Source organism: Pleurodeles waltl, chromosome 5 (genome assembly GCF_031143425.1).
Source record: "Pleurodeles waltl isolate 20211129_DDA chromosome 5, aPleWal1.hap1.20221129, whole genome shotgun sequence".
In the NCBI taxonomy this organism is placed as follows: Eukaryota; Metazoa; Chordata; class Amphibia; order Caudata; family Salamandridae; genus Pleurodeles; species Pleurodeles waltl.
Window position 1 is genome coordinate 970175397 of NC_090444.1, and position 25577 is coordinate 970200973.

General features: G+C 43.2%; 1 protein-coding gene across 1 annotated transcript in view; it reads right to left on the bottom strand.

The window, feature by feature from the left end:
- DHX57 (DExH-box helicase 57) overlaps positions 1-25577 on the bottom strand; it is a 531935-nt gene that overhangs the window by 468625 nt on the left and 37733 nt on the right. The window contains exon 2 of the mRNA XM_069235106.1: positions 11628-11893. Coding sequence (XP_069091207.1) covers positions 11628-11884 — 257 coding nt within the window. The 5' untranslated portion in view covers positions 11885-11893. The remainder of the gene's footprint in view (positions 1-11627; positions 11894-25577) is intronic.

A 25577-nucleotide genomic window follows, 5' to 3' on the forward strand; every position in this document is an offset into this window, starting at 1 on the left:
TCCCCTAGTATTTTCAGGAACAGTGGGTAAGCTAAAAAAATTCCAACATAGAATACTACTCAAGGATCATGCTGTACCTGTCATTCATAAGGAAAGGAATATTCCTCTCATTATCAGAAATGAAGTTTCTGGTGAGTTGGATAGGTTATTGCAGACAGGTATTATTGAGCAGGTTGAATCATCCGATTGGATTTCTCCACTAGTGGTAGCTAGACGTTCGAATGGAAAATTGAGGTTATGTGTGGATCTTAGGGACCTCAATAAGAATATTTTGGTGGATTAATTTCCATTGCCCAAGATCAATGAGGAAACAAAGGTAAGGAATGGTTCACCACGATAGACCTTACTTCTGCATATCACCAAGTTCCATTGCATCCTGACAGCCGTAGACTAAACGTTTGGGTGTTATCAATTTTACAGAGTTCCATTTGGGTTAGCTTCTGCAGCTGCTATGTTCCAAAGGCTGATGTATAAACTATTTAGTAAACTATTTAGAAAAATGCGGGACGTATTGTTTTTCCAAGATGATATCTTAATTATGGGTATTTCAAAAGATGCAAAAACAACAAGTGATGGACGGAATGCTGTACATTGTCAAACACTCACCCCCAGTCATAGATCTGGGTTTAATCCATCGTTCTTTTGCTCACCATGCCACCCCAGTTTGGACCCAGCCATATGCAAATCAGTCTTGACCCTGTTCCTCATGGGAACAGTCCAGACCGAACTGCCAAGCCAGGTCCTCACTGGACCGGAAACAAGCATCCTGGGACCGGTTTCGGGGTTTCACCCTTCATCAGCCAGGCTAGCTTGAATCCAGTGGCATGGGAAGCACGGGACCCACGTCTGGGCATACCCTTCCCACTTAGGGTGACAAAGCAAAAACAACAAGTGATGGACGGAATGCTGAACATTGTCAAACACTCACCCCCAGTCATAGATCTGGGTTTAATCCATCGTTCTTTTGCTCACCATGCCACCCCAGTTTGGACCCAGCCATATGCAAATCAGTCTTGACCCTGTTCCTCATGGGAACAGTCCAGACCGAACTGCCAAGCCAGGTCCTCACTGGACCGGAAACAAGCATCCTGGGACCGGTTTCGGGGTTTCACCCTTCCTCAGCCAGGCTAGCTTGAATCCAGTGGCATGGGAAGCACGGGACCCACGTCTGGGCATACCCTTCCCACTTAGGGTGACAAAGCAAAAACAACAAGTGATGGACGGAATGCTGAACATTGTCAAACACTCACCCCCAGTCATAGATTTGGGTTTAATCCATCGTTCTTTTGCTCACCATGCCACCCCAGTTTGGACCCAGCCATATGCAAATCAGTCTTGACCCTGTTCCTCATGGGAACAGTCCAGACCGAACTGCCAAGCCAGGTCCTCACTGGACCGGAAACAAGCATCCTGGGACCGGTTTCGGGGTTTCACCCTTCATCAGCCAGGCTAGCTTGAATCCAGTGGCATGGGAAGCACGGGACCCACGTCTGGGCATACCCTTCCCACTTAGGGTGACAAAGCAAAAACAACAAGTGATGGACGGAATGCTGAACATTGTCAAACACTCACCCCCAGTCATAGATCTGGGTTTAATCCATCGTTCTTTTGCTCACCATGCCACCCCAGTTTGGACCCAGCCATATGCAAATCAGTCTTGACCCTGTTCCTCATGGGAACAGTCCAGACCGAACTGCCAAGCCAGGTCCTCACTGGACCGGAAACAAGCATCCTGGGACCGGTTTCGGGGTTTCACCCTTCATCAGCCAGGCTAGCTTGAATCCAGTGGCATGGGAAGCACGGGACCCACGTCTGGGCATACCCTTCCCACTTAGGGTGACAAAGCAAAAACAACAAGTGATGGACGGAATGCTGAACATTGTCAAACACTCACCCCCAGTCATAGATCTGGGTTTAATCCATCGTTCTTTTGCTCACCATGCCACCCCAGTTTGGACCCGTGCTTCCCATGCCACTGGATTCAAGCTAGCCTGGCTGATGAGGGGTGAAACCCCGAAACCGGTCCCAGGATGCTTGTTTCCAGTCCAGTGAGGACCTGGCCTAGCAGTTCGGGCTGGACTGTTCCCATGGGGAACAGGGTCAAGACTGATTTGCATATGGCTGGGTCCAAACTGGAATGGCATGGGCAGCAAAAAAACAATGGATTAAACCCAGATCTGTGACTGGGGGTGAGTGTTTGACAATGTTCAGCATTCCGTCCATCACTTGTTGTTTTTGCTTTGTCGCCCTAAGTGGAAAGGGTATGCCCAGACGTGGGTCCCGTGCTTCCCATGCCACTGGATTCAAGCTAGCCTGGCTGATGAGGGGTGAAACCCCGAAACCGGTCCCAGGATGCTTGTTTCCAGTCCAGTGAGGACCTGGCCTAGCAGTTCGGGCTGGACTGTTCCCATGGGGAACAGGGTCAAGACTGATTTGCATATGGCTGGGTCCAAACTGGAATGGCATGGGCAGCAAAAAAACGATGGATTAAACCCAGATCTGTGACTGGGGGTGAGTGTTTGACAATGTTCAGCATTCCGTCCATCACTTGTTGTTTTTGCTTTGTCGCCCTAAGTGGGAAGGGTATGCCCAGACGTGGGTCCCGTGCTTCCCATGCCACTGGATTCAAGCTAGCCTGGCTGATGAGGGGTGAAACCCCGAAACCGGTCCCAGGATGCTTGTTTCCAGTCCAGTGAGGACCTGGCCTAGCAGTTCGGGCTGGACTGTTCCCATGGGGAACAGGGTCAAGACTGATTTGCATATGGCTGGGTCCAAACTGGAATGGCATGGGCAGCAAAAAAACGATGGATTAAACCCAGATCTGTGACTGGGGGTGAGTGTTTGACAATGTTCAGCATTCCGTCCATCACTTGTTGTTTTTGCTTTGTCGCCCTAAGTGGGAAGGGTATGCCCAGACGTGGGTCCCGTGCTTCCCATGCCACTGGATTCAAGCTAGCCTGGCTGATGAGGGGTGAAACCCCGAAACCGGTCCCAGGATGCTTGTTTCCAGTCCAGTGAGGACCTGGCCTAGCAGTTCGGGCTGGACTGTTCCCATGGGGAACAGGGTCAAGACTGATTTGCATATGGCTGGGTCCAAACTGGAATGGCATGGGCAGCAAAAAAACGATGGATTAAACCCAGATCTGTGACTGGGGGTGAGTGTTTGACAATGTTCAGCATTCCGTCCATCACTTGTTGTTTTTGCTATTTCAAAAGATGACCACGACACTAAAGTCAAGAATGTACTTCAAGTGCTAGGAGATAATGGACTTACGGCTGAATATAGTAAGTGTGAAATAGCTAGAAGAAGTGTCACTTATTTGGGACATGAGATTAGCGGCAAGGGTATTGAACCAAAAGCTATTCTAGTAGAAGCAATAAGGAATTCACCTGCAACTACTAATAAAGACGAAGTTAGGGCCTTTTTTTAGGCCTAGCGGAGTATTATGCAAAGTTTGTGCATAATTTTTCCCATAAAACATTTCCCATTAGGCAATTGTTGAAAGGGAAATGTGTTTTTAAGTGGTGCGAGGAGTGTGAAGCAGCGTTTGAATTAATTAAAAGTGACATTATTCGAGCGCCTGCCTTACAAGATTTTGACCCAAACCTACAAAGTATAGTCACAACGGATGCCAGTAGTAAGGGATTGGAGCTGTCCTTACACAAGTGGATATGAATAATAAGGAATGTGTGATTGCATTTGCTTCTCGTTCTATAACTGATACTGAAGCGAAATATTCTGTTATTGAAAGGGAGGCCCTTGCATGTGTGTGGGGTTTAGAACATTTCAGATCATTTGTGTGGGGTATGAATGTCATCTTACGAAGTGACCACAAACCACTTACCAAAGTGTTAACAACAAAAGGCTTATTCAAAGCCTTGCCACGTATTGCCAGGTTGTCCATAAGACTTTTGGACTACAAGTATGAAGTACGTTATGTACCAGGCATCAAGAATAAAATTGCTGATTTCTTAAGTAGAATGCCTTTAGCCAATACTGACGAGGAGGTGAAAGAGTTGGAGGATTGTTGTGTAGCTGATGTTATGTAAGACGTTCAGGGAATCACTGAAAGCGAGTGGAATAAGGCCATGGTTGAAGACGTGACGATAAATAAAGTTCAAAGCTTGTTAAGTGAGGGGTGGCCCCATAAAAAAAATCATGAAGAAAGTGTAAAGGGGTTTTGGGAAGTCAAGGAGGAGTTGTCTGTAGAGCGCAACAGATTAATGCGCAATGGAAGGGTTATTCCCCCAGAAGTACTCAGGAATAAAATTTTGAATATATACCATGATGGTCATTTAGGTATATCTAAAACAAAAAGTAAGGTTAAGCAATTGTATTGGTGGCCAGGTATAGATTTAGCTGTGGGAAGGATAGTAAGAGAATGTGTTCTATGCAACGAATCAGAAAAAACGTTATCCACATTCAAACCACCGTTAATTCCTGTTGGGTGTCCTGACATGCCTTGGGAGAAAATTGGCCTGGATATTACTGGACCAATACAGGTGGAAGGTGGTTGTAGATACGTTGTAGTGATGTTTGATCATTTCTCTAAATGGCCAGAAATTGGAATTGTGACCAAGGTGGATTCTTGGTCTATTGTGGAATTTTTGGATACTGTTTTTTTGAGAGAGGGACTTCCCAAAACCATTATCACGGACAATGGGCCGCAATTCACATCTGACGTATTCAAGGCTTTCTTAATCAGGTGTGGCATTAGACACATCACTACTTCCAACTATCATCTAGCTGGTAATGGTGTCGTGGAGAATTTCAACAGAGTGTTGAAAAATAGTATACAATTGGCAGAATGTGCAGAATTAGATTGGGAAAAGGAAGTTTGGAAAACAGTTTGGTCGTACAGGGCTACACCATGTGGTTCTACTGGTCAAAGCCCATTTGAGATAATGAGAGGAAGGGTTCCATTGAGGACAGACAATGTAGGTTGGATGATCGTGGGTAGGAAAAGCAATTGGACTAGCAAAAGTATTGGAAAAATATTTTTTTTAAAACACAAATTCGTTCGAAGGAATACTATGATGCAAAACATAAATGCAAAGATGTAAAAATACAGGTGGGTGATTTGTTTAAGGTGAAAGTTCCCTGTTTCAAAAAGTAGGAAAAGGGTAAATTCTATCCTCCTTTAAAGGTTATAAAAATTTGTGTAATGCAGTACAACTCGAGAATGGGAAAGTATGGCACTTAAGCAGAGTCTCTCCGTACAAAGGCAGTGAAAGGAGAGGTTTGGTTGGAACTGACTGGTTATTGAATGATGATACCAGGAATAACAGGCGTTTGCAAAGTGAGGTTGATGTACCGTTACAACGTGCCAATGATGCGCAGGCAGGTATTCCTATCCAAGAGGAGTGCAGATCTGAGAAGAGGGATAACGGAGACAAAGTATGGAATGGCAACACGACCAGTGTGATGAATAAGTTTAGCAGATCTGGCAGGAGAATCACAAGACCAGAAAAGCTTGGCGACTATGTGTGCAACTGAGTCTCTGCAAGGGTATTGGTCAATATTACAAGATGTATTATTATTAGCAATGGTTATTATATCTGGATAAGATTTACTAAGTTGAAGAAATTATAACATTGTATGTTTTAGTAACTTATAGCTTTAGACAGGTAGTAGGACATTTATTATGACATTGTTAAATGTTTATATAAAAAAAAAAAAACAAGTGTAAAGAGGAAGATGTGTTGTATTGCAAATGTATTATTACGATCTTTGTTAAAGGTGTTGGGCTCGCGCGTGACTAGCGCGATCCAGCGAACGTGAGAATGTTGAGGGATGAATGGAGTGAAGGGTTCGAGGGCGGTTGAGACGGAGTGGAGGAGAAGAGGTGGCAGGTCCGTGTGCAGCTGGGGTTATTTTCTTGTAAAGAACCTACTTGTTTGATTACTGCGAACTTCGAAGAATAAACCTGTTCAACCTGCAGTGATCCTTGTACTCGTCTTTAACTGAACCAGGAATCCATCTCAAGAATGGCACGTTACCTCCTCCAGAATGAAAGAAATGTATGGAACAACATACAGGCTATACTAGAGGTGATTTGGTTACGAAGGGCATATGTTACATGTCTAGTAGACGTGCCAAAGGTTAACAGTTTTGTGGAAACAAATGCTTAGTCAAATTAAGGGAGGGGTAGGCTACCCACTGGTCCAAATCCCAAACCTGTGATCCTTGGCCTTAGACCAACGGAAATTATAAACATGCCTAAAACACACGAAAGATTAATCACCAATATGCATTTTGCAACAAAAAACACTCCTGGCACCGAGATCGAAGTCCCTGGTCATTCCTACAATGAAAGAATGGGTAGGGAGAATCTGTTTGTTCTGGCCAAGGCAACTTAACATAATACAAAATAAATATGATAGCCAGTGGCATGCTCTGGAAGACTATCTAATGGATAAAGGCTTTGTTTGTGGTTGTCCTAGATCACTGAGATTTCTTCGACTACCTTACGGAAAAGAGTGTTTGCATTCCCTGAGCTATTTATTTATAAACCAAAAGATGATGTGATATTGTAACCACAATGGAAAGTACGCATGTAAAGTTTTTTGTTTTTTTAAAACACATTTCTATTGCTTTTAAACAATGATACACTGTGACATGTGGGTTAACTGTCAACATATAGAGTAAAAGTTGCTTAATACAAGTACTGTTACAGTGATACAGATATAAACATTGCCAGTTCAGGAGTTCGATCAGTACATAACATTGTTTGAAAGTCAACCCGCTCTAGGCACAGGAATTGTACTGTCCTATCCTGCCCCCACCATTTCCTACCTCACAACAGTAGCAAGGGCACAGTATCATTTATCCTCCCCTGCACAACAGGGACCTAACATTGGCACTGTTTCAGTTACACCTACAACCCAGGTTATCCCACATTTATAACTAGCAAAGTTTATGTCTCCCTTGAGTTTTGATCTGATAGTATAGAACTCTCAGGGGCCTCAACAGCAGGTTCTTTAAGGCATTCTATTAAGGCGTCCCAGGCCTGGACTTCTCAATCGTGCTTCGTCCCCTTCTCACCGCTTAGAAAAATACTGTACTTCCATATCCAGCCCATAAAGTAAGGACCTCCTTCCATTTGTGTATCTGGGAGCCAGTGGTGGCTTTCCATTTCTGTGTAATCTCCCTCTCTGCCAGCACTAGGGCCACATCTATGAACTTGGGAGTGACTTTATATTTAGCCAGACTTGGGAATCCCCCCAGCAAACAAGCCAGTGAGATGCAAGGAATCGTTCTCTCATTGACCTTGTTTATACATGCAGTGACACCCTCCCAACAGTCGGCAGGTTAGGGCAGCTCCATACCATGTGAAGCATTTCTGCTCACTGTTCCCTGCATCTGGGGCAGCCCTCATGCTCAGAACATTCGCATGACTTTCCTCGGTGTAAGTTATGCTCTATGTAAAAAATAAAAGTTGATGAGCTTAAATCTAGCATTGCAGGAGACAGTGTATGTATTAGCTAGGACTGAGGTCCACTGATAGATGATGCTATGTCTTCCTCCCATTTGAGTCCCAGCTCTTCCAAGCGTGTGTTAGTGCTTGATACAGAAGAGTGAATGCCTGAGTTTTGCCTGTAGTCGTGAAGAGAATCTGGCTTTTGTGATGCGCCAGGGGCTCTGCCATTCCATTGTCCTAGTTACCCTGCACAGTCATCACTGCCGCGCGGTGCAGTAGGAATTGACCCTGAGGCAATTCAAATGTTTCTACAAATCCTCAAATGACTGCAGTTTACTATCCCTGTAAAGGTCTCCCACTCGGGTTATGTCATATGTCCACCACTCTGACACTCCCCTTCGGGCCCCCGTCGTGTCAAGTACCTCCAAGTTCCGCCGTTGGGAGTCTTCAAACTGATATATCAATCATTGCCAGTAAAGCGATCACCTTGTGAAGGAGATGCTACCCCTTTCACTAGTGTTGACCCGGGCCGCTAGAGGACGGCCTCTGCTGTAGATGCCGGCCTCCGCTGTAGATGCCAATTTTGGAGGCAGAGCTCCTACCCCTGAGAATTGGTGATGATAGAGAGCCCTCGAATCCACGATCTGGACCCCTCAAATTCGACTGTTGGTGTTCCCAGTCAGGGAGTAGTTTTTTTTTACCCTCTAATCCACAAAGAAGATTAATAATGATAGCACAGACATCTTCTTGGACTCAGTCCCCCCTATCTAGTATCCCGCAGGCGACTACCGCCTGACTCGACAAAGACATAACCTCCACTGTGGTTCTTATGGCCATACAGCGCCTCCAGCCTGGTAAGGCTCCTGGTCACGATGGGTATATGCAGAGTTTTATAGAACTTTCAGGACACTCCCAGCCCCCATACTGGCACGGTTATATAATGATTTCAGCACCACTGGCTCTCTCGCCCCCACGATGCAATTGGCAACGATTGTGGTCAATCTCAAAACAGGAAGAGACCCCAAACACTGTTTCTCTTACAGCTCCATATCACTCTTAAATGTAGATGCAAAAATATTTTCGGGTTTCTTGCCCAACAGACTAGCTCCCTTAATGCAGGGTTTGATGGACCCTGACCAACGGGGCTTATCCCTGAAAGGAGCTGTAGTGATAATATCAAACTATTGTGCCATCTTTTGGACAAGACACTGCAATCTCGCCTACCTGCACTTCTTCTGTCTACTGACGCAGAGAAGGTATTTGATCGAGTCCAATGGCCACACCTTAAAGCAGTGTGGACGTGTTATGGGCTGGAGCCGCGTTTCCGACAATGGATTCACTGCAGCTATGAATCTCCTAAGGTGATGGTGCAAGTGAATGGTCTCCTCTCTTGTCACTTTCCCATAGGTAGGGGCACCAGGCAGGGATGTCCCCTTTCGCCCTTATTATTCGCTCTATACATGGAGCTGATGGCTGAACACATCTGCAAATCTCTGGCATTCTGATGGGCGGCAGGTCACATAAGATTGTTCTCTATGCGGATGATGTCCTGCTCTATTTAACATCGCCGCAGGTTTCCCTGCTGGTGGTTCTGCAGGAATTGACAAATTTCGGGGCAGTCTCGGGATTCAAAACTAACCTACAAAAATCATCTATTTTAAATCCAACTGTACCCGAGGTGTACATGACATCCTTAAGGACCGCCTTTCCATTTATCTGGGCAGCGCAAGGGGTGAGGTACTTAGGCTTGCAAATCTACTGCACTCAGAACTATCAGCAGATCACAATTATGCTGCCGTCGCTGCAACTGTGTGGTCGGATCTGTCCAGATGGAAGGGGTACGGCCTCTCTTGGATAGGCCGCCTGCTGGTGGTCAAGATGACGCTACTACCAAAAGTACTATATGTTATGCAAACACTGCCGCTGCCACCCCCCTGCGTATCCTGGATAAAATTCAGAACCTGACATGGGAATTCTTATGGGATGAAAAGAAAGCGAGAATGGCAAAGGCCTACTTGCCTCAGGCTGGGCTGGAGGTCCCCCACTTGGTAAGCTACTATCGCGCAGTACAACTGTGCTATATGGTGGAGTGGTCTCACCCGACCACAGAGAAACATTGGTGTCCCCCCCCTTCGCTATTTCCTACTTGCTTCAATTGGCTGAACTTCCACCACAGTCCACGGGATGTAGAAGGAAAGATTGCTGTATGTGTTGATTGTGTATATATAAAACAATAAAAGATGTTAAACCTAAAAGAGGATGCCAACTGCATGTGCCCTCTGGAATGTGGACTCCAAATGCCTGCTATTTCCCATTTTGAGAAATACTTTTGAGCATTCCAGATGAAAGTGGTAAATTGTGTAGGTGAACAGTGTTCTCCGACACTACTTGATAAGACTAATACTATATATGATGCTCAGCCAAGTAGACTCACAACTATGCACAATATGGGAACAGTATTTGCGATCTGGCACAAAAAATGGAAAACTTTTGCATCAGCTGCCATCAACCAGGTTTTACATCACTGACTGGACATGGAACGGTGGTCACCCATGTTAGGAGGAGACTTGAGCATTCTGCTGGCGAGTCACCCAAGTCATATAGAACTGTCACGGCAGGAATTCAGGTCATGATTGACCTGTGAAGGAAACATACTGGGTATTTAAAAAAAGAATGAAATTAAGAAGAGTGCAGCCAGTGCAACAGCACCAGGTACCTTGGACACCCACAGAGACCGTATTCCCTTAATTCCTGTTAAATTTTTCAAGGCGTGTAAATACATAACAAATAAAAAACATATATCGAGATATATATATATATATATATATATATATATATTATTTCTTCAACAGATGGACTGATAGCCATCTGACGGCTGCACCGATCCCATCACGTATCTCCCAAGTGTCGAAGTCAATTGAGTCCAAAGCGCTCGTATTTAGTTGATGAATTTATTTATTTAGCTTATTTAGCTTATATAGGTAATTCAGAGTCCCGAATGAGATGTCTGTCAACGCGTTTTGGCAAAACGCCTTCTACTGGACGTTTTTGTAACTGTGCTTGTCATTACCATCACAAGATAAAAGTAACAGTTTTCTGCTACAGGCCAAGAAGCACTGTGATGATTCATGTAAGAGACCTGGCCTTCCAAACTAGGAAAAAAGTCTTGGCTGTAGCAAGTTCACAGGACACATAGAACGGGGAGGAGAATGGACTTATACAATGTTTAGTCCATTCAATAAAAGTGTGTTTATATGAACATAAGAATATGTTTATAAGTGTAGAACTAGGATGACCTATATCACAGTAGCATCCAAAAAGGCAAGGATCCAACTATACAACTGAAATGTGAAGTAAGTAATAGCTTTTGGTGCTATTGCTGAAAAAATATAAACGTATTGACAAGACAAGACGAGTTTTAGTATATAGGCTTCTTTCATTGTGTACTGTCCATCTACAGAGCTGGCAAGATCTAAATACGTTCTCTGGGCTCATTCGTGTGTATTCTGAAGACTCTTTTTTCGACACTATTAAATAACGTGTCAGATGGGCTGGAAAAGAAACGTACTTCCTAGAAAAAAGTTTCTAATGAAGGAATAACAATGAACTTTTGTACCTCAGCAAGGAATTATTGTGACTCATCCAAAAATTGTGAAAAAACAACAGAAGTAGTAGATATGCCGTAGTTTTTATGCTGCAAGAGGGATGAATAAGAATATTTTAAAGATCCAAGCATCAAAGGTCTTCTTAAGGACTGTAGAGAATCGGTTGTGCTACTTACCATTAAGAAAAAATATGTGCTGTGGAGCTTTTCGGTTAGGACATTATAACTATGTTAAAATACTTATTTCGGGGGAAATAAAATAAAAGACAAAATAATTTAGACTTTGCATAGGATGTCCATCTGTAACACAGATAATGTTAATTTCCAACCACATTACCCAAACACAGAAGTCGTTCACATTAGTACCTGACATATGCAATCAGATATTTAACAGACTAAAGCAATTTGGATTAACAGCACAACAATTCTATATAGTTAAAGCAAAGCTTTGTTTTCAACTAAAAACCATTTAGGCGGTCAATGCAAATATCCAAATAATAATTTGGGAGTTTATTATGTACAACACAAATCTCCACAGAGATTAAACTATAAACATGTATATCTGATCAATAACAGCAACTTGAAGAAATGTGTGTAATAACCTGTTTGGAGCCACTGGCTTGTGGGAAAAGCAAATGTCATCCCCATCATCCCACGCATGGTTGGAAGCTTTTCTACTTCCACCTCCACCTCCAAGACCACCACCTCCACCTCCTCCTGGCCTTGAAAATCGCCCTCCTCCACCACCACCTCCTCTGCCACCTCCTCTTCCTGCTCCTCTACCACCTCTTCCTCCTCCTCCGCCTCTTCTTCCGCCACCTTTGTTTGGCTTTCCCTTCCTTCTTCCGGGTTCATTCATTGTCAGTTGCTGCAACAAAAGAAATGATTATTGTACATCTAGATTTAGTATGCTGCAAGGCAGTTGGTTTTCTAATGAGAACCATTCCTCAGTAAAGTTACCAGAGCAATCAATCAGGACAGTTGATTGGTTTTAAATACAAATTGGCACTAAATTACGCTAGATTTTAAAACTCACACTTGAAACATAAAGAGAGCAGCAAGTGAATAGCAACAATATGACCATGCCCCCTTTATAACTCACTCTAGACTAACCCTCTTCCCACACAACAACTGACTGCATTGACTTCTCAAACTCCGCCACCATAGACCACTCCACCTCTGGTTAACCACTCGTAAGTATGTTTCTCATTATCATTCTACAAGGACCTCCCCATGCGATCCCAATCTAACTTCATGCAGCAAGTGCAAACTATCACCCATCTCACTTTTGCCTTACTTAGCACGAATTCATCATGACCCTGATCCGCCCCCCCCCACAAAGTCATTAAGCATCTTCATCACCATGCTTCAGTAGGTAAGTGACTCCCCTCTAGGAACTGAGCAGCTTCACACCCTAATCACATAAATCTTCTACCACCAACAACCATTTGCACCTGAAAAACATAATGCATGTCCATATTTACACATGGTTCAAATACTTCATACTAGAAGACCTCTTAAACAACTTGCAAGGGTCTATCTACTGACTGCACAGACTTTGCTATATTCCTTTACACCCACCCTCAAAAAACAGCCTAGGTCCCTTTAATACTACCCCTCCCAGCCCCGCAGTCAGTACTCCACTATTTATAATGGCATTCTCTTCTGCTTCTAAACCAAGATTACACTCATCCACACCAACCTTGGCACTGGCTTGTTATTCTCCCTCACCCTCTCAACACTTTACCGCCCAAACCCTCCAAAATCGTGTTTACCTTCCTAACCCCCAATTCTCTTCATTCAATTGGGTAAAGCTACCTTCATCCATTCTAGTCCTAAAAATCAGGAGACTCCTAGTTATGTCCTCTAATTCACTGACTCACCTTGCCGACATCTTTAACCACTGGTTCCTCTCTGACAAATAACAAATTATAATATCATGCATGAAAGCAAAATTAGTTTGTATCTTACAAAAAAAGTCACAAGTCTTTTCTTGCTTTTACTGCACAGAGCTGCACTCTTCTTCGCCGGATTTCGAAGACCAGAACTACTGAAAATTCTGCTTCATTCTGAGCACCTTCTAACCCACTTCTTTCATCTTCCATCCATCAGCTGTCTAGCTTGATCCATTTACATCCCGATTTACATACTCAACCACCTACTCCCTCAAACGCGCTACCTAGCCACACTTAGCCAACCAGATACAGTCACAAATTTAACCACTTTCAAAACCCACACGTACTCAAACCCAGTCTATTCTCAAACCCCATTCTCGATATTTGTAAATTCATAAAGAATGCATGAGTTGCTTGCTATTTGACTCTGCAAATTGAAAAACCAAGAGGCTTTGATAGGCATTACCCTTGCAGAATTTGGAAATGTGTGAGCATTTTCTTTGTTCATTACCCTCCGCTGAGAACGCTAAGCATTACAACTTGCTTGTCCTGGTGACGGAAATGATCTTTCTTTACTATTGTCCTTGAATACATGTGTACGATATTTTGAATTACCTTGTCTCACTCTCCGCTACAAGGAGGACACACTTGTCACCTCAAACTATTTATAGTACACGTTAATACACCAGGATAGCTTGAAAGGAAATGTTGATATTTTACCACAGCATTGGCCTCTGAAAAGCAAATGGGAGTGGGCAGAGCCAATTGAATGGCGAGCTCTTCTGGCCATGAGGTTGGCTTTGATTGTCACATCCCAATATGTCCCTACTCCACCTCTGCAAAATTAAGGTTAAGGTACTGTTAATTTTTTGAGTGACGAAGACAAACTGCCAGTTACACCTTTTATGAATAATAAATTGACATGATAATAGCACAATGTAGACTGATTGAACATGGTTTGTGAATTATAGAAAACAGGTTACTAAAGGCACAATTTTATTTCTTGTTTATAATGATTAAACGTTACTTAATAAATATCCATTAATATCCCTTGCTTCACATCCGATTTTTTCCAAAATTAAGAAAAACGGCATGTGTTGATCACTTTGCACTAGAAGAGACTACTTATAGAGGGTCTGCGGACACTTAACCATGTTCAACATGTCGCCTGCATATTCCCGCTGATATTGCCCGCACTGCTGTTTCCTGGGCTGCAAACTGGGAGCAGAAAAAAGCGATGTACACCACTGACTCACAAAGAAGAAATTAATTGCAAGCACAACGAGCCTATTTTAATATGGAAATCTTAAAAATCTGTCAAATGGGGCAGTGGTATGGGAGGTTGCTATATGCATAAAACAAAAAGAAGAGTAACAAGCATTTGCAGTGCAATAGGTCTCGCATTTGTGAGAGTTACAGCTATTTGAATTATAAATGACAATGTATTTTACCTATGAGTTTTGGTTTGGAGTGCAGTGAATGTATGCCAGGTGTCGCAGCAACCCTCCTAGGTCTGTTGTTGCAGGAGAGAGGACTCAACAAGGCCGCCATCTTGAGAGTGTTTTTGCCTCATTCTTACAGACTGGCTGTGATACCCTAGAGATGCAACCCTGTATAGTGTGTTTACCTAAACTTTTATAGCACCGAACAAGCCACAAAAAGGCACCTTTGTGGCATTTAACCCGGAGAATGAGGGGGACAAAAGAGTTAAAAGCAAAGAAAAGGGGACATCCATATATTTCTGTGTTACATTTTTAAACAAATTATTCCTCTACACTGGCAATACCAGCCTAACTTTTAAAAACATTAACTGCAAATGAAATATAGTGATTTTGTTAAGAATGACACCTGCTTTGCAGTTATGAAATGGCAGAGCCTGTATTACCAAGCACTATATAACAAAAATCTCGCTATTCCCAGACTGCCCCAACAAGCACCAGACAAAGAACCCTAGGGGAGAGGATGTGGCCTAGGAGCCAAAGCTGCTGACCTTAGAGCTAGGGAACATGGTTGGAGTCTTGGTGCTGGCTCAACATTATGGCCATTGATGTAATACCTTTGTATTGAGTAAGCGCTAACTGAATTCTATTTGAAGAGGCCCGATTTACATCCAAACGTTAGCTGTTTTTTTGCTTTCAACCTTGGGGCCGTGAAGTGCTTGGGTCTGGATTCACAACTCCTTTTCCACCATTTTGGAGACAACACGTTTCACCTTCATATTGCCTAGGACTAACCTATGTGCTTGGTTAGTGACCCTCCGGAGGTTATCAAAAGCACGTGTTATCGCCTAGGGTTTTCCTCTACTCAAGTGAGTTTGTTAATGCACCCACTGAAGAGGTCTTGACAGAACAAAAACGTTGCAGATTACAATCCTGACATAGCATTTTCACCTCTTCATCTCTGCATGGTTGACACAAATGAATTATAGCAATTTTGTTAAGAATGGCACCTGCTGTGCGGCATTATGAAATGGTCGAACCTGTATTAACTAACACTTTCATGTTGAGTTTGTGCTACATAAAATTGCAAAAAATAAAATAAAAAAGACCCTACAGACATCGCAATGAAACACCAAGATGCCCGAAACCAAGGAAGATGAAGAAACAACATAACACCATGAGCGAAGCAGCAATGCAAAAGGAAAAATAGTGTGCCAACACAAAGGTAACTGGCCGGTCCTGCAAAAATCCATGTAACAGGGCCAGTCTACCAAGCGGTAACAAACCAGCCTGAAGGCGGGACAAACGTTAAGCATTTACCAACTACATCAAGGGATTTTTTAAAGGCAGGCCCAGGAACGAATGCAAGTGATGAGTGTGATATGGGCGCGGTTAGAACCCACAGAATAGATGACAACAGGTAAAAAAACAGCGCTTGAGCGCTGCTACGCCTAACCTAAAAAGAACTGTGTGAGGTGGGGAAGTGGAAATATGGAGGTAGCACCAGTGAGATAGACCAAAGAGTCAATTCCATCCTCATTTCTGGGCTGGACTCTATGGCCAGGTTGCATACCTTCACTTTCCATAAAAGAGATGCGTTCCCAAAGCGCAGCAGAAAAATGCCAGGAGGATAGGCAGTAGCACCCTCCCAAAAGTAAATAAAATAAAAAACAGGAGGTACATAGAGAATTACAGGGTGAAGCTACAAAGTAGATGTCTTTGTGACGGTAAATACACCACTAGCACTTCAGTGGTGCAGAGTGCAGCGGTGGCCTCTCACTGTGAACTATAGTGCAACACTTCCAAAATTACTTTTAACAAATCATTATGTAACATGCAGTGATACATTTTCTGACCACCACAATGTAGCAGTTCAGAAACAATAATCATGAATCAAAAAATTGCATCGCATTTTCACTTCTTTTTGAGAAGACCAAATAAACTTTTTTTTCTCTTGTCCATGGATAGGCAATGTGAATGTATTCATGCAAGCCAGGATGCAGAGAGTTCAATGGCCAGATCTTAATGGTTCCTGGATTAAACAGATCAGATCAAAAAGCTTTCTAGAGACCTTTTCCATTGATAGACATCAGCCTGAAACTCTAAATAATAGGTATCTCCTGTGACCGCACATGCTCTCTCGCTTGCAAAACATTGTTTAAGAGAAAGGATTTGAAACAATCCCATTGTTTACTATTCATTGGCTGTACTGTCACTCCTATTTGCTGCCTCCTAATTGGGCATAGCAAGCCGGATTTACTTCCTCTTCTTTCCTCTGGAGCATGAACCAAGTACAAGTTGCTTTATCCTGATTAGTGTCCTTCACTGCTGTGATTGAGGTACTATTTACTTTCTTCTTCTTAACCCCACACTGTCCATGTTGATTATGCCCTCCCAACCCCACCCTCCTGGTGTCCGTGTTGCTTCTTCTCTCCCCTCGACACACCTGTTGTCAGTGCTAATTCTTCCCTCCCACCCCCATGCTTCTGTTGTGTGTGTTGGCCCTCCACCAACCGTAACAAAAAAAAGCAATATGACACAGCCAGCACTGGCCACATCATAGCGCTTTTTAAAATCTCTCATGTCATCTCTCTCTCTCTTGTTTTTTTTTTTAATAACTTTTAGTCATGCTGCACAGGAGCCACACTGCTCTACAACATGGATAAAAGGTTTTGGCAAAGCTGATAGCTCTCTGATAAGTGAGACCTACTGGCTTTGCCACTGCTTGTTGTAAACTCCCTTCTCAAAACGCCATGCTTGGCCCAACCACTCTCTTTCACTATCACTTAGTCTACTTCTGCAGACAACAACGTTGAACCTTTCCTAACCACAAAAAGGGCTCTAGACCAGCCATCATGTTAATAAAGAAAAACAAAAACCCCACGCCCTCTAAAATGTATTTAATCAGACCAGTTCTTCGGGTCTTTAAAACTCAACACCGTCACACATCCTCTAACTTGCTAAATAGCAGATGGTATTAGTAAACCCCTGTAGGAAGTTGGCTCTTTATGCACTATTTCAAAGTAAGGAATAGTATGCACAGAGTCCAAGGGTTCCCCTTAGAGGTAAGATAGTGGCAAAAAGAGATAATTCTAATTCTCTATTTTGTGGTAGTGTGGTCGAGCAGTAGGCTTATCAGAGGGTAGTGTTAAGCACTTGTTATACACACACAGGCAATAAATGAGGAACACACACTCAAAGACAATTCCAGGCCAATAGGTTTTTGTATAGAAAAATATATTTTCTTAGTTTATTTTAAGAACCACAGGTTCAAGATTTATAAACAATACTTTAAATGAAAGGTGTTTCACTTAGAAACTTTGAATTAGCAAAATAGCATATACAGTTTTCACACAAATGGCATATGGCTATTTTAAACAGTTCCTGAGGTAGGTAAGTGTTTGTTAGTTTTGCAGGTAAGTAAACCACCTACGGGGTTCAAAGTTGGGTCCAAGGTAGCCCACCGTTAGGGGTTCAGGGCAACCCCAAAGTTACCACACCAGCAGCTCAGGGCCGGTCAGGTGCAGAGGTCAAAGTGGTGCCCAAAACACATAGGCTTCAATGGAGAAGGGGGTGCCCCGGTTCCAGTCTGCCAGCAGGTAAGTACCCGCGTCTTCGGAGGGCACACCAGGGGGTTTTTGTAGGGTACCGGGGGGGACACAAGTCAGCACAGAAAGTACACCCTCAGCGGCATGGGGGTGGCCGGGTGCAGTGTGCAAACAGGCGTCGGATTCGCAATAGGTTTCAATGGGAGACCAAGGGGTCTCTTCAGCGATGCAGGCAGGCAAGGGGGGGGCTCCTAGGGGTAGCCACCACCTGGGCAAGGGAGAGGGCCACCTGGGGGTCGCTCCTGCACTGGAGGTCGGATCCTTTAGGTCCTGGGGGCTGCGGGTGCAGAGTCTTTACCAGGCGTCGGGTCTTTGAAGCAGGCAGTCGCGGTCAGAGGGAGACTCGGGATTCCCTCTGCAGGCGTTGCTGTGGGGGCTCAGGGGAGTCAACTCTGGTTACTCACGGTCTCGTAGTCGCTGGGGAGTCCTCCCTGTGGTGTTTGTTCTCCACAAGTCGAGCCGGGGGCGTCGGGTGCAGAGTGCAAAGTCTCACGCTTCCGGCGGGAAACGTGTGTTGTTTCAAAGTTGCTTCTTTGTTGCAAAGTTGCAGTCTTTGTGGAACAGAGCCGCTGTCCTCTGGAGTTCTTGGTCCTTCTAGATGCAGGGTAGTCTTCTGAGGCTTTAGAGGTTGCGGGCCCTTTTGGAAAGCGTCGCTGGAGCAGTGTCTTTAGAAGTGGGGAGACAAGTCGGTAGAGCTGGGGCCGAAGCAGTTGGTGTCACCGTCTTCTCTGCAGGTTTTTCAGTTCAACAGTCCTCTTCTTCTTAGGTTGCAGGAATCTATCTTGCTGTGTTCTGGGAGCCCCTAAATACTCAATTTAGGGGTGTGTTTAGGTCTGGGGGGTTAGTAGCCAATGGCTACTAGCCCTGAGGGTAGCTACACCCTCTTTGTGCCTCCTCCCTGAGGGGAGGGGGGCACATCCCTAATCCTATTGGGGGAATCCTCCATCTGCAAGATGGAGGATTTCTAAAAGTCAGAGTCACCTCAGCTCAGGACACCTTAGGGGCTGTCCGGACTGGCCAGTGACTCCTCCTTGTTTTTCTCATCATCTCCTCCGGCCTTGCCGCCAAAAGTGGGGCTGTGGCCGGAGGGGGCGGGCAACTCCACTAGCTGGAGTGCCCTGGGGTGCTGTAACAAAGGGGGTGAGCCTTTGAGGCTCACCGCCAGGTGTTACAGTTCCTGCAGGGGGAGGTGAGAAGCACCTCCACCCAGTACAGGCTTTGTTACTGGCCACCGAGTGACAAAGGCACTCTCCCCATGTGGCCAGCAACATGTCTGGTGTGTGGCAGGCTGCTAAAACTAGTCAGCCCACACTGGTAGTCGGTTAAGGTTTCAGGGGGCACCTCTAAGGTGCCCTCTGGGGTGTATGTTTCAATAAAATGTACACTGGCATCAGTGTCCATTTATTGTGCTGAGAAGTTTGATACCAAACTTTACAGTTTTCAGTGTAGCCATTATGGTGCTGTGGAGTTCGTGCATGACAGACTCCCAGACCATATACTCTTATGGCTACCCTGCACTTACAATGTCTAAGGTTTTGCTTAGACACTGTAGGGGCATAGTGCTCATGCACTTATGCCCTCACCTATGGTATAGTGCACCCTGCCTTAGGGCTGAAAGGCCTGCTAGAGGGGTGACTTATCTATACCTATAGGCAGTGTGAGGTTGGCATGGCACCCTGAGGGGAGTGCCATGTCGACTTATTCTTTTTATCCCCAATAGCACACACAAGCTGGCAAGCAGTGTGTCTGTTCTGAGTGAGGGGTCCCCAGGGTGGCATAAGACATGCTGCAGCCCTCAGAGACCTTCCCTGGCATCAGTTTCCTTGGTACCAGGGGTACCAGTTACAAGGGACTTACCTGGATGCCAGGGTGTGCCAACTGTGGAAACAAAAGTACAGGTTAGGGAAAGAACACTGGTGCTGGGGCCTGATTAAGAGGCCTCAGCACACTTTCAAATCATAACTTGGCATCAGCAAAGGCAAAAAGGTCAGGGGGTAACCATGCCAAGGAGGCATTTCTTTACAAACCCTAAAGACCTCAAAAGAACTGACAATGCATCAGGTTTTATGTGTTTGAATGCACACAAAGGCATGCGCAGGTATACACATATTTTTATTGTGTCTCTGTGCACACTTTCTGATCCTCCTTCCTGTTTTTCATTCCCGCACCCGTTGGGCTAAAGGTGGAGTTTATCTTTCATCCCTTGCTTAAAGCTGGAGATAATTTATTTTTACCTGCCCCCAATCTTGCCGAAGGGGTGGTGTTTAATACCCTCTGTCTTGCATAAAGGTTGAGTCTACTTTTTTCTCCTTCCCACAATTTTATTTTATTTATTCTGGGGGAAGTAGGAGTCTCAGGGCGCTGAAAATGATTTTCTTAGAATCCGGGGACGCCACTGACGGAATTTTGGCATAACAAATAACCAGATTTGTAAAGGATTTTCTAAATTTGAGCAGGGAAAGACTATTCGAAAGCATTGCATCTTCGGACCTGAAACCACTGGAACCCCATTTTGCGTATTTAACGTAGCAAACAGAGATACAAAAAAAACAGCCTTGTATTGAGAGCTGAGATTTTGGATGGGGAGGTACTTTTTATGTGTTTTCCTTCTAAACTGTGAACCTTCTTCATGGAAAATATTGTAATAAAGCACACCGATATAAAAAGGACAGGAGTTGCGACTGAGAGGCACTAGAGATGGCTTAAATCCATTGAAACAGGGTCGAATTCTTTCAAATTAAACACGTTTCTTCTCAGTGCATTTTGTATTTTTTTGTACACATCCTATATATCTCGATTCGGATGTTTGCTACCCATTGGGTGACAAAAAAAATATTTAGGTCCTTACCCATGATGTGACAGATGACATAAATGACATAGCTGGTGACATTACATTTCACCATAACATTGAAATTATCAATGACATAATTATGGATACAGTATCGTTGTTTTGTTTGGATTTGCGTTGCTATTTAATGATGCTGTGTTGTGAAGTCCTGTTATTTATTTATTTATTTATTTATTGTACAAATATTATGAGAGCATTAACATTTTAACTGCATTAAAGTCCAAGTCACGGTCTGCAGGGAAGTTACAATTTGCTCAGTTTAGGCTCATAGCTGGGCTTGAGCGGTTCAACAGACAGCAGCTTATTTCAAGAATGGCAGAGACTAAGCTGGTGAAGCCTTTGGAAGGGGTAGCGTTTCCTGAAGGTCGGCAGATTCTCATATCGTAACAGAAAAGGAATAGAGAGGCAATTAAATTAAATGATTTAAAGAGCACTATGTTTTTTCTTGTCGGGTCACTTTCTTCAGAATGTCTTATATTCTGGCAATGCTGTTTTATGCAGGACTGGAAAGGGGAAATCTGCAAGTCAGGTTTCTCTGATGAAGAACTATTCTGTACTGACAGGATTTGGGTAATTTTCCCCGTATTTACACAGATAGAAATATGGATTTACAATGTTTGATGTCTTATTAGGTGTTTTTATTCCAAGCAGGACCTTAGTATATAATAATATGTGTTTTTTTTTATCATATGGTCCGGGGAATATCAACTTGGTTATGTTACATTGTTCTTTCCTGTTCTATTTCATTTCCCTTTGAGGGTAACATATAGGGATATTAATTCATCTTGTCTAGTCGGATAACTAAATATTAAAAACCAAATTCCATAATAGAAATTAATAGAAACTAATAGCTGTTAGGTATTTCTTGGTATTAAGATCTTCATATATATTGAGGTTATTTGGGTGGGATTTGTTAGCTTTATTTATTTATTTAGTTTGATTTACTGAATTTTTCATTTACACATTTATTGTCCTATTTCTATGTTTATGGAGGGGGAGTACTTAAGGGAGTTTCATTGGTGGTAATTATCATGTGATCAAGGCTGCTGTGTCAGCCGAAATGCGTCGTGTGTTTTTGGAATAAACAGAATTTTTCTTGAATCCTGCGTGTGCAAGTACAATCCCCTTTTTTTGTGACGTATGAATTACCGGCTTGCTCATGCCGGTTCTTGCACCACCCCTCTTGGGCTGAAAGCTGTTTTCCTTTTCGAGCATTGGACATTTATTTAATATATATATATATATATATATATATATATATATATATATATATATATATATATATATATATATATATATATATATATATATATATATATATATATATATATAATGTATATATATGTTTTCGCTGAAAAGAACCAAAGGTTACAACAAACGTTATAGTTGGGAAATAGAATTTAAAAAACATAGAAATGCACTTTAAAAACCAAGGGTTAAAGGGACGTTGTAGTTGGGCTCATGTACAAAACCACAGAAATTCACCAGTTGTACTTAGTTATCTCAAGTAACTATAACTCGTGCCCAAGGTAACTATAACTCGCGCCCTCACCATGCACTGCTAATTACCTCACAAACTACGGCAATGACGACATGTTTGATATCAAGGTTTTGATGGAAAAAAACTGTGCATGGCAGGGGCGCCCTCGCACCGTATTATAAGTGTGAAGCCCCTTGGAGGTGGTGGTCCACTGGGGGCAATTTTAATTAAGCCCCAGGGAGGTGGTAGTCCCCAGAGCTGTGGAGGAGGACAAAGGGCCTCCCCCACTCCATTAATTATTTTTGCCCCAGAGAGGAAATGATCCACAGGGTGCGGGGGCCAAGTGCCTTCCACACTTCATTTTAATATTGCCCCCCGGACATGGACCAAAGAAAATAAAGGGCAGGAGCCCGTGCTTTGTTTTTTTTTGTCTGGATTTGTGGATCCTCCGTAAATCTTGGAGAAAATAAAAAACAAAAATGTTTTAAGCCCTGGGACCCTACCACCCGAGCTAAGGGGACATGTTGTGTGTACCCTGGGCCCTTTTATTTATTTTTAACTTTTTTTGTGGGACTCGGCTGAAGCCAAGTCCCAACATGGCTGACAATACTTCCTTCTTGAAGTGTTGTCAGCAAATAAGATCTCAGCACAAGATCGTGAGGGGTCGCAAATTCTTCGGGTCCCTAGATGTACAAATTTGGATTTTCCTTAATTTCTCTAATACTACTGAATGGATCTACATCAAATAACAAAAAGGTCTCTTTCTGGACCAAGAGCTACCTTTCTGTCAAATTTGGTGTAATTCTGTCCAGTGGTTTTAGCGCTGTCGCTGTTCAATTTTTCCTATGGGAATTAACATTGGAAACACTCTAAATGTCACCCCCCATTTATCTCGGCCCCTGCATCATGGATCACCCTGAAACTTTCCAAACAGCAGCTCACGTGACTGTCGAATTATTTGGGAAATTTTCATGAAGATTCGTCAAGCGGCACCAAAGTATAGGCTAGCAAAAAACAGCTTTTTCTATAGAAACTAGATCCTAACTATAATTACCTAGCGGATGGATATATATATATATATATATATATATATATATATATATATATATATATATATATATATATATATATATTCCAACATACACCATAATGCTCTAGGTGTAAAGAACGTGCACTCAGGCCTGCAAGAATCACCTAGTTTTATTCAACCTAATCAGCTCAGCAACGTAACTTTAAGCCAGATAACCCACCCAGCGAAAACGCAACACCCCTTTAGGGCAGGTACACCAAATGGTAGGTATCAACTTACTTTTAGCTCAAGTACATAAATCTAGATCATTCTATGCACATTTGTCACTGTATATTAACTAGGGCTCTAAACGTTCAGGATTGCATGAATGATACTTACTTCTTCCATGCCACAGACAATTAATAAGAATAATAATCAATTCAACAAGTTAAGAACTATGGGTGGATAACTACCACAGGTCATGTGTTTACCCCATAATAAAGGTACTGTGTTATTCACTGATTTTGTTTTAGATTCGCAATGCTTGGTGTCAAAGAGCGCAAGGAAGGTCCCTACCTCAGACTGGGGGTGGGGAGGCATTTACAGGGCGCTGGCTTGTAGGGCTATCATAGCTACCAGTATCATTGCAGTGTCTCAGCAGAAATCAAGGGCTTCAATAAGAGCATTAATCTGAACGTTACACTCGTTGGCGATTGTGGAGAAACTCCATGCAGTTGCTGTTTAGTGATGTCAATGAACAACATACTTTTTTCCTTCTGGGTCTCAGAATTAAGCTCAATAAGGTCACAAGAGGTCCCCTCTATCCTTGGTTCCCACATTGTAAATGTATGTTTATATTCTTGTCGAAATGTATACAGACATACATTTAGAAGGTGGGCGACACAGTTGCTAGAGGGGAAAAAAATAAAAATATATATATATATATATACATACACACACACATGCATATACACACACCCTATCTATTTATATAAATATATATTTACATATCTATCTATTTATATAGATATATACAAATATATATTTTCCTCATTTACTAGCTTGCGGTGCCGGAGTGCTCCCAAATGCCGGAGGTGCCGCTAACTCGCCCGCTGTGCGTGCTGCAATATCCAAAACCCTCTTAAATATAGAAGAGGTCAGCACTCCAACAGCAGTTACAATAGCAAAACTGTATTAGCTGAGGAACATATATATATATATATATATATATATATATATATATATATATATATATAAAAATATAGGTACACAAATATGTACACACACATTTATATATTACCTACTGGCAGTCGCCAGTAGGTAGTCAAAGTTAGGATCTGGTTTCCATAGGAAAAAAGTTTTTTATTTTGCCGATATCTATGGTGCTGTTTGACAAATCCCCATGACATTTTCAATACCAGTTTGCCACTCACTTCAGCTGCTGTCTTGAAAGTTTCGGGGTGAATCGTCAAGTAGGGTGAGAAAAAAAGAGGGTCCCAAAATGCATTTTCTCCATGCAATTTCCTAAAGGGATTTTGAACACAACTTCAGCCCGAACCACTGGACGGAATTACACCAAATTTGGCAGAAAGATAGCTCTGGGTTCAGAAAGAGACCTTTTTTGTTTTTTTGGTGTAAATCTGTTCAGTAGTTTTTGAGATACTAAAGGAAAAAGAAATATAGCTATCTAGGGACGCGGATTCGACGATCCCTGTGCTGATATCTGATTGGCTGCCAACATTTCAACCAGGAAGTGTTAGTGGCCATTTTGGGACTCGTACTCAGTCGAGTCCCAAAAAAAAAAAAAGAAAAAAAAAACTTAAAAATGACAAAAAGGGGGCATGGTAGAAATTCCCTGACCCCTTAGCCCTGGTGCCCCTCAGGGACCTCGTCGGGGGCCCAAAAATGTTTTTCAAGTTTGCCACAAAACCACAGAGGATCCCCAATCCGTGGCAAAATTGGGACAAAAAATAAAATAAAACAAGTGCAGTCTCCAATGCTTGTTTTTCTCTAAGCCACCGGGTAGGACTCTGGGGCATGCTAGCTTGTAGTAATTTTGGGAGGGGGGCACATGCCCCCCTCCCCATACTTGTGGGAAACCCAGGGCCCACTACCTCCCTGAGGCTGGCCCAGAAGAAGAAAGGATGGGCCGCATGGCCCTCCTCCTGGAACCACTAATGGCTCTCAGGACCGCCACCCCCCAGGGCCAGCTCCATATCTACCGAGGTGCCCATCCTCAGGATATAGCGGTTTGCTTTCACTTGACAGGAGCT